General features: G+C 39.3%; 1 protein-coding gene across 2 annotated transcripts in view; it reads right to left on the reverse strand.

Annotated features, from left to right (window-relative positions):
* LOC309568100 (beta-2-glycoprotein 1-like) overlaps positions 1-14,161 on the reverse strand; it is a 136,280-nt gene that overhangs the window by 26,142 nt on the left and 95,977 nt on the right. For both annotated transcript variants that reach the window (XM_082273696.1, XM_082273695.1), the window contains one exon: positions 14,035-14,111. In XM_082273696.1, the coding sequence (XP_082129822.1) occupies positions 14,035-14,111 (77 nt within the window). The remainder of the gene's footprint in view (positions 1-14,034; positions 14,112-14,161) is intronic.

Raw genomic sequence — 14,161 nt, forward strand, 5'->3', positions numbered from 1 at the left:
AGAAAAAAAAAAAATCAGCACATGGGACCTTACATTCACTGCAAAGTATCCCTTGTGCTCATGGCTGCTGCCCCCATGACAGGTTCCTCGGCTCCAATAACCCCCACAGCACTGGAAGATCACAACTTTGAGGGTTGGGGGAGGGGGAGGGGGGGGGTGGAATATGTAACATAAAACTCATTGTACAGAGTGCAGCATTCAGGAGTACTTTCCAGGGGCGAATTATATGGAACTTACAAGCATACCAGGTATGTAAAATTTAGCAAAGCATCCTTCCAGAGTATAGTGGTTCTCATATATAATGCACGAGGTATGTTACAAAATCCTAACCATTGCATCCTGCACATGGTGCTATACATTACATACTCCTAATCAATGAACTCACTGAACTCGGTATGCTTTACTGCCCCCCCAGCAAATTTTCCTTGTTCTCCCCAAGCACAAAATCCCCTTCCCTCTAGTAATCCCCCCAAAGTAACCATTTATTGATCAAATGACAAAGGGCCACGGTCAAAACACGTTGTCAGGACAACAGCGTCTATCTCTGTATACTCTCCTCTGAATTTTTCGTTCCATCCGTGTCCATGCACATCAGACCTCATTCCGGACCAGCGATCTCCCAAGTGGATGACGTCACGCTTGGGCGACCTTCCCATTGTTCATGAAGCTGCTGGTTGGCTCCACCATCTTCCACAGTATGGCTGCCTTTTATACCATGTGTCTTCCATCCTTACTTTTGGGCTCTCTTCTACCTGGAAAGGTGTTCTCCTTGCCTGAACAACATCCTTCTCCATTGGGCCACTGCTACTTGCAGATGATCAGCACAGTTATAACCACCGCAGCACTGTCCAGCGTGTCTAAGCCACAGGCAACAGCATTCAAGAGTTATTTTACACAGTAATGTTTTACACTGACATGCCTTTCCATCTGTCTCAGGAGAGCCCTGCAATTATTGACTCATAGCTCTTATAATTTTGTTTTTAAATAAACTTATTCTTGTTTTTTTAATATCTTTGGCACCATTAGAATTGTTTTCAGTGTTTATAGTGGTTACCTGCATTTTCTACAAGAGATTCCATTTAGTGCTTTTTTGTGTTTTTTTTGTTGTTTGTTTTTGATTTGTTTTCCAGAACCGCTCCTGGTGCAGAACTTCCACACAGCTGCTTCATGGTTTCCAGCAAGATATTATACACCACCATGGAGGGATTCCCTGTCCTGGTCTCTAAGCGCCAGAGTTGTTGTGTTTATATTGCTCACCTGTGCACATCTCTTTGCTTACGTTTGCGCCCCCCCCATACACAGCACAACTCTGTACCTCCCATCTCCCACCTCCCCTTCCCCCCCTCCTCAAGAGCTCACCATCTCCCCCCCCCCCCCCAGCCCACCTTCAGCTTATAGTACATATGTACTTAAGTGATGTTTTGCTCACATTTTTTTTTAAAGATTTAAAATGATCTGGGACTATTACCCCCTTGGAGTCCTCTTGAAAAAGCAGGCTATCCTGAGAGATGCGTAAAAGCAACATCAAGGTGAATTAGGACCCCCTGTTTATATTTGGAGTCTACAAGGGATTCCACCATACTGAATAAGACTTTTATTTTTCCCCCTTTTTTATATGCCTATTTTTAACCATAAATCTTATGTGAATAAAGATAAAAATAATGTACAAGGAAACGGGTATATGATGGGATTATAACGGTGTAAACAAAGATATAGAAATGCTTGTATATGCTGGTGCTCCATATATGCACTACATCATATTTATTTATATGCATATTACACAGAAAATAAGATAAAAATATTTTTTTTTGTACTTTTATGACATTGGAATAATATTTCCTTCCCTTTCCTTCCTATTTCAGTTTTGATGCTTTTACATATAGGTGCCCTCATTAAACCCACTCCCAATTATAGATATGTAAGTAATTTTACTACGCTAATTAGCTGGTAGTTGGACAAATATTATATATGCCCAAGATATATGCCATGCTTACCTCTTACACATTGTCTATTCTAGCTTGGTCCTTTTTCTGCCTCCTGTAGTTACAAGGTTGCCCCCTCCCCTTTGGGTGTGGACTGTGCGGCAAGCTCGCACGGGTGGTTTATTGACTGTAAAGATTTGTATTATACTATACTATGTATTTGCATATAATAACTGATTATGCTGCACATATGTTTTTTGTGTTTTTCCGGTAGTCGGTTGACTAGTAAGGGCCTTCAAATCCCCTGAAGAAGCCAACATCGGAGAAACATGTTGGGATAAAACAATATACCGTAACCACCTATGCAACATGTAATTGTGACTATTTAATTGGCATGTGTGAACATATTCCTATCAACAAATTGATTTTTTAACCATGTACTAAATAAAATATGTAAATGTTAACTGTTTTGCTTTCTATATACTTTTTGGCACCGTTATAATCCCATTACGTACCCGTTTCCTTGTACATTATACTTTGGGGATGAGGTGCATGATATAGTATTACCACCTAGCCACAAAACATTTTCTTCCTACTACCTATATATGCCAGGTGTTTTGCCACACCCATATATCTTGCGGAGGAGTGACATAATTATGATTATTATGTAAACTTTTACCATCTGTACTGTTGTTACTATTGTTGTTGGTAATCCCTATGGATATATATTCTTTTTGAAAAAATCAATTCCTAATCTTTCCTTACCTTTTATTTAGAAAAGAATGGGTTAACACATTATTATCTGAATGGTAAACTTCTGTGCAAAAGCATGGCAAGGGTTCATGGTCAAAATACAACAATCCAAAAATACATCTGGGATTAAAGAGGTATATCTAGATAAACTATTCTTAAGACTACATACAGCGCTTATTGGAAAAGAGAGTGCATATTTTTTGGCATAAGAGATATTTCGAAAATATATGGAGAATAAAGTGATACCATGGGGATTGAGAATTCAGATCTATCCCAATCTAAAGAAAATAGGTGACACCATGAAACTTACATAGGAGCAAATCTTACAAAATTGCTCCCTGGAAATTATGTCAATGCTATGTAAACAATATGAAGCTGAAATCTTAACCTTGGATGATCAAACTCAAAAATGGTATCAAGAACATACCCTGTTTTTCACTTCCTCCCTGTTTACCAGGAAGGAACAAGAAATACGAGAACATATTGAAAAATATACCAAAGAGATCATCAACACTAAAGAAAACAAATTTATACGAGATAAACAGGCACATGATAATGGATATGCATATAAATAGAATCAAAATAAATATGCTAAACAAACTACTAGGCGTACTATTCAAATGCCAGCCAATAAAGAAAAAGATATCTCTAATATGTCTTCTGCTTCTTCCATTTCTTCTAGCCAGTTAACAGTTTATCATGACTTATCGGATGACAAACTTCCTAAAAAACAGAAAGAGGAACTAAACACTACTTTCATGGAATCCCTACAGCGCACTTTTGGACCCACAACTGTACACGATTGTTGACCACCATCGGTTCCTCCAAAAACCCCACCTTCATGGCCACCCACATTATCGCACTCTTAACTTTCACATTACACGCACGCACTTGCCTCTAGTTTTGCAATGGAATCTAATCCTTCCACCTCTTTTTCACTATCTGTTCCCTACTCAAACATAACTACTCAGGTGAGTTACTCCAGCTCTATTTCCTTGTTTACAGGTAATGCACATCAAACTGACACAAAATGGCCCCCATTTTTTTATTCAAAACTCAGAATCAAGCCAATAACCCTATCCTGGGGACTTTGATCTCCAAGGATCAAGAGGAAATATTGGATTTGAAATGATACATTTATCATCCTATCTAATAACACTCAATGAAATTCAAGTTTAAAACTAGGCCTTACTTTTTGCCCTGATTTGGATGTTAATAAATTTAACATTATTGAGGCTATACATCTTTTTTGGAAAAGGACTAATGTACAAAGTCTTCTATGACAAACCCAATCCTAATTTAATCACTAACAATGAACAATCCCCAGTTCAATTAAACTACACAATGAATGAACTTCAAGCATTTGATGATCTAAGGACTTGTGGGAGGAGGGCCACACAGAGGCCGACACTCCTGAGGTCACCTCTGACTGGGACTGTGCGGCCTCATGTGTTGCCTTCCCCCCACCGACATCTTTCAAACCAAAATCAAAGGCTTTCCCTATGTTAAGTAATAATCCCAACATTTGGACTTTTGTGCAACAGACAACTAGAGAAATTGAAAAAAACAAATTTCGTAACACAGGTCACAATAACTTATCTAATGCATAGAAAAGCTATTAAATCCTTACAAACCGATTTAAAAATAATAATCAAACCCGCTAACAAAGGCAGTAACCTTGTTGTTATGGACATAGATCAATATGAAAGCATGTGTAGGCAAATTTTGAACAATAAGGAATGGTAAAGACCCATTTAAAAAACTGTAGTAGAAAAATTTGCAAAGAATATTGAAACATTATCTTGAAGGCATTACATGAAGGCACTATTGCTAAAAATACATGGAACTATTTAAACACTAAAGATCCAAAAATGCCAACATTCTATGCACTTCCTAAGATACACAAATCAGAAAATGTCATCTGCCTCGTCGATAGCTACCTAAACCCCCATGTCACCTCACTTTTTTCTTTTTTTTTTCCCCCAAAATGTTTATTGGGTTTATTTCAACAAAGTTTACATAAAGAGTAAATACAGCAAACTCAAGAAAAAGTCAGAATCATATGAAAAGGTAGGAATTATACAAGCTCGCAGGCCTAGCAGAATACAAATAGACATAATATAACTGTGTGTTTGGTTCAGTAGTTGACATTTACATAGTGTACAAACCTTGTGTAGAATAAAAAGGAACTCTTAAAATAAAAGTCCGAAAACAGTTAGTGTCAGGGGACGTATACAGCAGTTAAACTTTGGGGTCTGGGGAGAGGGTCCGTCTGAAGAGAGAAGTCAAGCCTGCTTCGAGGTTAGTAGTCATATACAAAGGTTTAGGTTGAAGAAAGAAAAGAGCAGCATATGCCCTATGGGGTTAGTCCAGTTGGGGGACAGCTAGCGGTCAGAAGTAAAGTGGGATGTCCTCCGGGGTATATTGAGGAGGGGGGGGTGTTTGTCAGGGCAGACATACCTGCTGTCCACCCTGGTGAATGTGTCAGTTCATACAATATTATGGTGGGTCAAGTTAGGAGTGTAGGAGGGGGGGGGGGTGGGGGTGTTATGAACAATAGTGTAAAGATAGTAGGCCAAAGCAGGGGGGGCAGAGCCTCCATCTAGCCCTGGACTTGCAACCCACATTCACACAACCACTCCCTTATGCAAATGGAGTGTGGTACCTCACTTTTTTCATACATAAAAGATACCATCGAACTTCTTAAAACAATTGAGGGACTTAACCTTCCAAAAAATATCTGGTTGGTGTCAATTGATATTGAAAGTTTATATAACAATATTCCTCATGATAAGGGCATAAAAGTTATAGCAAACCATCTACGGGGAAAGAGGTCGACCGCCTTAGAAATATAATAACTTTGTTTTAGAAATGTTGAAGTTTATTCTAACTCAAAACATTTTTATGTTCGGCTCCTCCCACTACCTTCAGGTGCAGGGGGTTGCGATGGGGACCAAGCGTACCTGATCGTATGCAAACCTGTACCTGGGGGAGTGGGAGAGAGAGCTTTTTGCATGTGAGGATATTTCTAACTATCTAATGCACATAATTTCTTGGTATTGATCCATCGATGATGTGTTACTCGTTTGGTCAGGGACTAAGAAGGAATTCATGCAATTTATGAACATTCTGTCTATTAATGACTATAATCTTACATTTATTAAATTGTGATCAGCAAAAAATCTGTTTCCTTGATGTAGAAATCTTTATCAATGTTGACGGATCAGTTGGATCCACTCTTTATAGAAAGCCTTCAGCGGGCAAAACGGTTCACGAGTTCCCACCCACAACCACTACTAAAAAGTAAAATGTATAGCCAATATTTGCGGCCAAAGAGAAACAGCAGCAAAGAAGCTGATTTCACAAAAGCAGCCTATGAACTTTACTCTAGACTACGAGAAAGAGGCTATAGCAACTCTTGGCTAAAGAGAGCATACAACAAAGCTAAAAAACAAGAGAGACATTCTTTGGTTTTCTCCACAAGGCCAAGGAATTCTTCTTAATCAGTTAGAATAATAACTCAATATTCTAGACAACATAAACAAATTAAAGACATCATCCCTAAATTTTGGATGCTTCTTTCTGCTGATTCTACCGTTAGCAAGTATATAAAACACTACCCAGAAATTACCTACAAACGAGCATCATCATTATGGGATAAACTGGTTAGAAGCCACTATGACAGAAACAAAGAAACGATCGAGTTATGAACAGGCACTTATGCTTGTGGAAAATGCGACGTATGTCATTATATAATAAATGCCTGCGACACGGTTCTTCCTAATAGCCAAGTCCATTCTATCAGACACAGGGTAACCTGCCAAACTGTAGGAGTGGTATACCTTGCTATATGCCTATGTGGAAGCTTTTACATAGGAAAAACAAAACGCCCATCTTCAAATGTATAAAATGACCATGTTATTCCTATTCAAAAACGTCTCATTGAAACAGCAATTGGTAGTCATGTAGGTTTGTATTATAACTTTGACCCCAATATGATAAAATTTGTAGCTCTAAAGCATATCCCTGCACATGCTAGGGGCAGCAATATCGATCAAACTCTATTACAATTAGTAGCTTGTTGGAACCATGATTTAAAAGCAACCAATTATCCGGGCCTTAATGAAACTTTGAGTTTCAAACCTTTTTTATGACCCATGCCATTCTTCCATCCATATACCTTTCCATCTCTATCTCCATGCAATTGCCATTCATTCTTTTTAGAGGTATATGTCCAGTAATTGCTAAGTTTCAATTATGCAATACATTATTATATGTGTGCCTTTTTCTTTGTGTTTACTTCAACTTATTATTCTGTCTTAAAATTGATATTGTTCTATATGTAATACTATATTGTGTAAGCTGTGAATTACACCATTTTGCTACCTTTGTGTAAATATATTTATATTCATTCTGTCCTGCTTGGCACCGAATTTTCATAGTGATGCCAATACAGCCCTTCTTTAGCTGCCCTGCCATGGGTTGGTCTGGTTATAATTTGGTGTGTCCTAAGGTTGAGTATCGAGGAAAATTTGTTGTTTTTATGTTAAAATTTTGTAAATATGCCCTCTGAAGGGTAACACTATGAAAAGCGAACCACTATATTAAAATTTGCTAAAACAGTTAATATGGCAGCTTCCATTTTGATTAGTGGCACATTTCTGGTGTTTAATCTTAGTAGTTTACAATTTCAGTTAAACTATATCCAACTGCCATCTGAAGGGTAATAATATGAAAAGCGACCCACTATGTTATATTTATTTATTTATCTATAAAGTCGGTCTTAATTTATATATATAAGTACATATTTTATAGCCTCATAATTTTAATATAATCCATAAGTATACGTTTTAAGCTTTTATATTGGCAATCCATAAACATATTATTGGTACTGTTTTTTTAAAAAAACCTAATATGATCGTCTTAATGGGATAATCACATCTATATAATGTGTCATTTGAGTCAATCTATAGGGGAATTGTTGAATTACATTTTTTATATATTTTAAATAATGAATACAGGGGGTATTATTATGAACTTATGCACATGAATATGCACTATATGCTATAAATAATATCTTGGGATTGTTATAATTTGGGGTCTAATGTTTTAGTTTATTCAATTTCATGCTATCGATCGGTATATACAGTAAACCCCCGCTCCATCATGGTTCAGTTTTTGCGGTCCCGGTATATTGCGTTTTTTTTTGTAATGTTATTTTACTATATGTGTAGAAGTATACTCAAATATATATCGTCCCTTGGAACATATACAATGGTATAAGTAGCGCAGGTATAATTGAGGAGAAATTACGTAGTTAAAACCAGTCACATCTTGTTATAGTCCTTAAACGTCCATCAGTGGCAGAATTTCAAAACAAGGGGTTAATTCCTCCAGCAATAGTCCAATCCACCAAGTGAGAAACACCACCAAGTGTTGGGGTCACCACTGCTCTACACCTCCACCGATGTGATAATGGGGGGAATGGCAACTCACCAGAAGCTGTGGCCCACCTATTTGCATAGGACAGGCAAACAAGCTGTTGTAACACAAATCCCACTCAGGAGCGATTACTGCTGCTATTACTGGATTTCAATCTCGGGTAGTCACGTGTCTCCCTTCTCCTCCCGATAATTGCTGTTTTAGTAGACTGTCCGTGGCATGCTGCTTTCTTGGCGTCCTGTTCCTATGGACATGTTTTTCCTTGTTTTCCTTATTTTACTATATAAATCATTAAAAATGAAATATTTTTGTGTTTTCCATAGCTCTTGCTATGTCTCTCAGTATGTTTTATGTGTTTAAATGAGTTTCTATTGTTTTAAAAGTGTGTTTAAAGACCTTAAAATGCTTTTACACGTATAGTGACAGTAAAAAAAACATGCCTACAATGCATTTTAACAGGGTTTTTCTATTTTGCGGATTTTCACTTTTCGCGGCTGGGTCCGGAACGTAACCCCCGCAATGGAGGGGGGTTTACTGTAATATGAATAATAACAACTGCTAGTATCTGGCTCAAATAGCGTCCTCATTACTATAACAGCATATTTGCATACGATTAATTGGATGATTGTAGGGTGGAGTGATGAGCGGTGTCTTCTGTATAAATACTAGCCAGTGCAAAGTGCCTTCCTACCTTTTGAAAATGTTACAGGAAGTGACGAAACGCGTCAAGGTTGTGAAACGCACATCAGCACGCTACGCACCACGTGAAACGCAAGCCGGAACACTCCGCTCGCCACTCTGCTAGGAGGTGTTTGTAAGCGGTTTCTTTGCCTGCAAACTTGGAGTTTGAGTCTTTCTTCGCTCCGATTTTTATGAATATTTGATGAATAAACTTTTAAAACGATAATACACTATCTGGAGCCATTCTTTTAACCCCATATCCTGAGGATCGAGATCGGGTAAGGAGGAACCTAACCTGTATCCCACCAGGATCATTCACAAAGGGGATCCCCAATCTGGCCTGAATGGCCTCCAAGCGCTCTAGGTCCTAGTGCTATACAGCACATAGGACCCAACAATTCTGGTAAGTCATTTATTTCTACCACAAGCCACAGGAAAAGAGGAATCCACATCACAAAAGTCACAAACTTTTATTTATTGAGCACGAAGCACTTTGCACCTGATCACCACTTGAAAAGACTTTATTTATTGAATTTTACATTTATTTTATTCACATATATTGATCACCACTGGAAAATACTTATTTATCTATTTATCAATTCCTTGGAACTTTTTATTAATTTTCATGTGTTTAATTGATTTGTATTTTCACTATACTGTAAAGATAAGTTTTCAACATTGTTCACATACATTAAGTTAATTGTTTTTCTGCGGCAAGCGCTGTATATAGCCTAGGCTATTTTTCTATCATCTGGTCTGGTTACATGCCTGCCCGCCCCTTTTGGGGTGATGGTGGTGCCAATTGTGACTGCACAGACACCTGGGGCACCTGCGGACATCCTAGCGGTGTCCCTTTTTCAGTGCATGCCTGTTCATGCCCAGTTGATCCAATCCCCTTTCCACTCTGCCACTATATGCTGAATGCTTTTTTCTCGTCAGTCTTTACACAGGAAAAGGAGGGGTACACTGACCATGACTGTATGGTTAGTAGTAATACACAGGACTTGCCACTATGGCTAACAGAGGGTGAAATCAGGGAAAGGCTGGATAAACTTAACACAAACAAATCACCAGGCCCGGATGGCGTACATCCGAGAGTACTCAAGGAACTCAGTAAGGTTATATCCAGACCACTGTTCCTGATCTTTGCGGACAGTATTAGGACAGGAGATGTACCAGGGGAGTGGAGGAAAGCTAACGTGATTCCGATATTCAAAAAGGGTCAGAGGCATATCCCGGGAAATTATAGGCCTGTTAGTCTGACATCAGTAGTATGTAAACTTCTGGAGGGGATGATAAGGGACTATATCGTAGAGTTTGCTAAGGGCAACAGCATCATTAGTAGTAACCAGCACGGGTTTACAAATGGGCGTTCTTGTCAAACCAATCTCTTAACATTCTACGAGGAGGTGAGCTGTGAGCTAGATAGGGGCAGACCAGTGGATGTGGTGTACTTGGATTTCGCTAAGGCGTTCGATAAAGTTCCCCATAAGCGCTTAATTTATAAAATAAGGTCTGCAGGTATCGACAGCAGGGTTTGCTCTTGGATACGGAACTGGCTAAAAGGGCGTGTCCAAAGGGTGGTAATAAACAGCGCATACTCAGACTGGTCTGAGGTAGTAAGCGGGGTCCCCCAAGACTCAGTCCTGGGACCAACCTTGTTCAATTTATTCATAAACAGCATTGAGGACGGGATCTGTAGTTCAATATCAGTTTTTGCAGATGACACAAAATTAGGCAGGGCAATAACAGCACAGCATGAAGCAGATATCCTACAGAATGACCTGGACAAAATAACGGAGTGGGCAACAACTTGGCAAATGAGGTTTAACGTGGAGAAGTGTAAGGTTTTGCACTTGGGGACTAGCAACATAAAAGCACAATACACGTTAGGAGGGGAACCCCTGGGAGAATCAAAAATGGAGAAGGATCTGGGAGTATTGGTGGATGATAGACTAGGCAACAGCATGCAATGTCAAGCGGCAGCTGCCAAAGCCAGCAGAATATTAGCATGCATTAAGAAAGGGATATATTCCAGAGATAAGACTATAATCCTTCCACTTTATAAAACTCTGGTCTGACCGCATCTGGAGTATGCTGTCCAGTTCTGGTCACCAGTCCTCAGAAGGGATGTGTTGGAGCTGGAGAGGGTCCAGAGAAGGGCAACTAAACTAATTAGGGGATTGGAGGACCTTGATTATGAGGAGCGTCTGCAATCACTTGATTTATTCTCCCTGGAGAAGAGACGCCTGAGGGGGGACATGATAGCAATTTTTAAATATCTCAATGGGGATCTAGGCTTAGAAGAAAAGCTATTCAGTCGCAGGGATTGCATGAGGACTCGGGGGCATACAATGCGATTGGAGGAGAAGCGCTTTAACCTCAGGCAACGTGGGGGGTTCTTTACTGTTAGGGCTACAAGATTGTGGAATTCTCTACCACAAGAGGTGGTTTCTGCTGGTAATATGGTGGCTTTCAAAAGACTTCTAGACGTACATCTCAAGGATCAGAACATTCAGGGTTATGCGAGATGATTACAGCCACACACACCTACACAGGTTGAACTGGATGGACTGTTGTCTTTATTCAACCTCACCTACTATGTAACTATGTAACTATATTGCAAGGTTAGGGTTAATGTACTCTAATCCTGTGACACAGGGCTGTCATACACTAAGCAGATCCAGCTGTAGGCTGTTTTGCCGTGCACAGAGGGTCTGAGGGAGCAGACTTATCGTCACTGGTGGCCCCTATTAGTCCATCAATGGGATACTACTTCCCACCGCTGATGCGTCATTCTGTCAGGCCACCCCACTAGGCCCTATGGGGCTTGTAAACAGCAGAGCCTCTTTGGACACCGGCGTATGTGCGGTAGGGCTATCACGTCTGCACTCAGCCAGTGATGTGCATTTGAAATATATCAATTGGAATATATCAATGGAATATATCAATTTAAATGCTTGTATATACTGGTGCACCAAATATGCACTACAGCATATTTATTTATATGCACATTACACAGCAAATAAAACAGTTATTTGTAATTGACATTGGATCATTATTTCCTTTCCTATCCTTCCAATTTCAGTTTTGCTGCTTGCAGTCGATATTACATCACGTTAAATCCACTGCCAATTATAGATATGTGAGTAAATTTACTACGCTAATTAGCTGCTAGTTGGACATATATTATATATGCCCTAGATATATGCCATGCTTACCTCCTACACATTGTCTATTCTAGCTTGGTCCTTTTTCTGCCTCCTGTAGTCACAAGGTTGCCCCCTCCCCTTTGGGTGTGGACGGTGCGGCAGGCTCGCTCGGTGGTTTATCGGGTAAGCTTAGAATGGTTAGAACAGGATGAATGTGAATAAATAAACACAAACATGCATAACTGTAAAGATATGTATTATACTATACTATGTAGTTGCATATAATTGATTATGCTGCACATATGTTTTTTGTGTTTTTCCTGTAGTCGGTTGACTAGAAGTGGTCTTCAAATCCCCTGAAGAAGCCAACATCGGCGAAACATGTCAGGATAAAACAATATACCGTAACCACTTATGCAACATGTAATTGTGACTATTTAATTGGCATGTGTGAACAATTTCCTATCAACAAATTGATTTTTTAACTATGTACTAAATAAAATATGTAAATTCTAACTGTTTTGCTTTCTATATATTTTTTGGCACCGTTATAATCCCATCACATACCTGTTTCCTTGTACATCATACTTTGGGGATGAGGTGCATGATATAGCCACCTAGCTAAAAAACATTTTCTTCCTACTACCATAATAAAAATAACGTTATATATTGTTTGTTCATATGCACCGGTAAAGTCCACAGTGCCCTCCCTTTGTTTTTGTTTTTCTTTTTATATATACTGTATGGCTTTAAAAAAAAAGTCCTGCACTCCTACTAGAAGGCTCTACAGCCTATCTGCAACTTACATCTCCTCCTTTCTTGCCTCTAGCTCTCTCTTTCTGCATGTATTTGACCTGACTTCCACTGACATCACAGGTCCTCCTTTTCCCTGCTTGGCACTGGTGATCTTTACTACATTAGTTATTGACAGTGTGCAAAGGTCATGTAGTACACAAAAAAAACTTTGTTTTGAACAAAGATAATAGAGATAAAGCAGGGCACATGCCAACAAAGCAAAAACAAAATACGGTCACTTAACCCACCTATAACTGGTCTTTACAGCAAGGAGCACTGGAAGGGCAAATGTATGTAAAAAAAAGCCAGAGTTTCCAAGCTTAACTTACCAACCAGCCTGATACCAACTGAATGAACCTGTCTAACAGTATGCGTTAAAAACAGGGGTTTAGTTGCACACATTTGCAAATACATGTGTATGCTGCAGGCCCCAGCAAGGCACCCTTTTACCTGCAGTCCCTACCTCTACCTTTTAAGAGTCTCCCCAGTGGGAGCACATGCATTCTGATGGATAGATGGAGGACAGGTGACTGGCACATGCCAACAAAGGGAAGAAGGGTGTACACAGCTCCAAGGCTTTCTGCAATTAATGGTCCCAGAAGGTTGTGGTAATCTCAAAGCTGGGTGCCCGCTAAGGTCCCTAACCTGAGAAATCCATGTAGCAAAAATGAGAAAAGCAGCACCTCCAGCAGTGAAGAAAAAACTATGCTTTATTGTAAAATCATAAGTCCAAAAACCGACATACAGGAATACACACTACTCAGCAGACGCGTTTCACACAAAGTGCTTAATCGTTGCTGGCTTAAGCACTTTGTGTGAAACGCGTCTGCTGAGTAGTGTGTATTGCTGTATTTCGCTTTTTGGACTTATGATTTTACAATAAAGCATTGGTTTTTCTACACTGCTGGAGGTGCTGCTTTTCTCGTTTTTGCTACATGCCAACAAAGGCCGCACTTGCAATAACAAGATGCAAGCAAAGGTTTAGAACAAGAAACTTAGTACACAAGGGGAGATTTACTAAAACAGTAACACTCAGAATCTGGTGCAGTTGTGCATGGTAGCCAATCAGCTTACTTTAGCTTGTTCAATTAAGCTTAGGCAATAAAACCTAAAAGCTGAATTGCACCAGATTTTGCACCCTTCAGCTTTAGTAAATAACCCCCACAGTGTTCTTCTGTTGTAGTGAATATACTATACTAGGGAGTAGAATTAAATAAAATGTTTTAGACCTTTAAATGTAATGATATATTTCATTAATTGAGGGAAACAACAAAACATGCGGCACATACTTTGGCATATAGGAGCATGATTCGTCCATGTGTTGTTTTCAAGGCACTCTGTCACATCCTGACCTTCAAGCTTGAAGCTGTATTGGGAGAAAATTTGATTATTTATCTGTATAGGAAAGGTTTTCTT

Source organism: Pelophylax lessonae (genome assembly GCF_965119305.1).
Source record: "Pelophylax lessonae genome assembly, chromosome: 12".
In the NCBI taxonomy this organism is placed as follows: domain Eukaryota; kingdom Metazoa; phylum Chordata; class Amphibia; order Anura; family Ranidae; genus Pelophylax; species Pelophylax lessonae.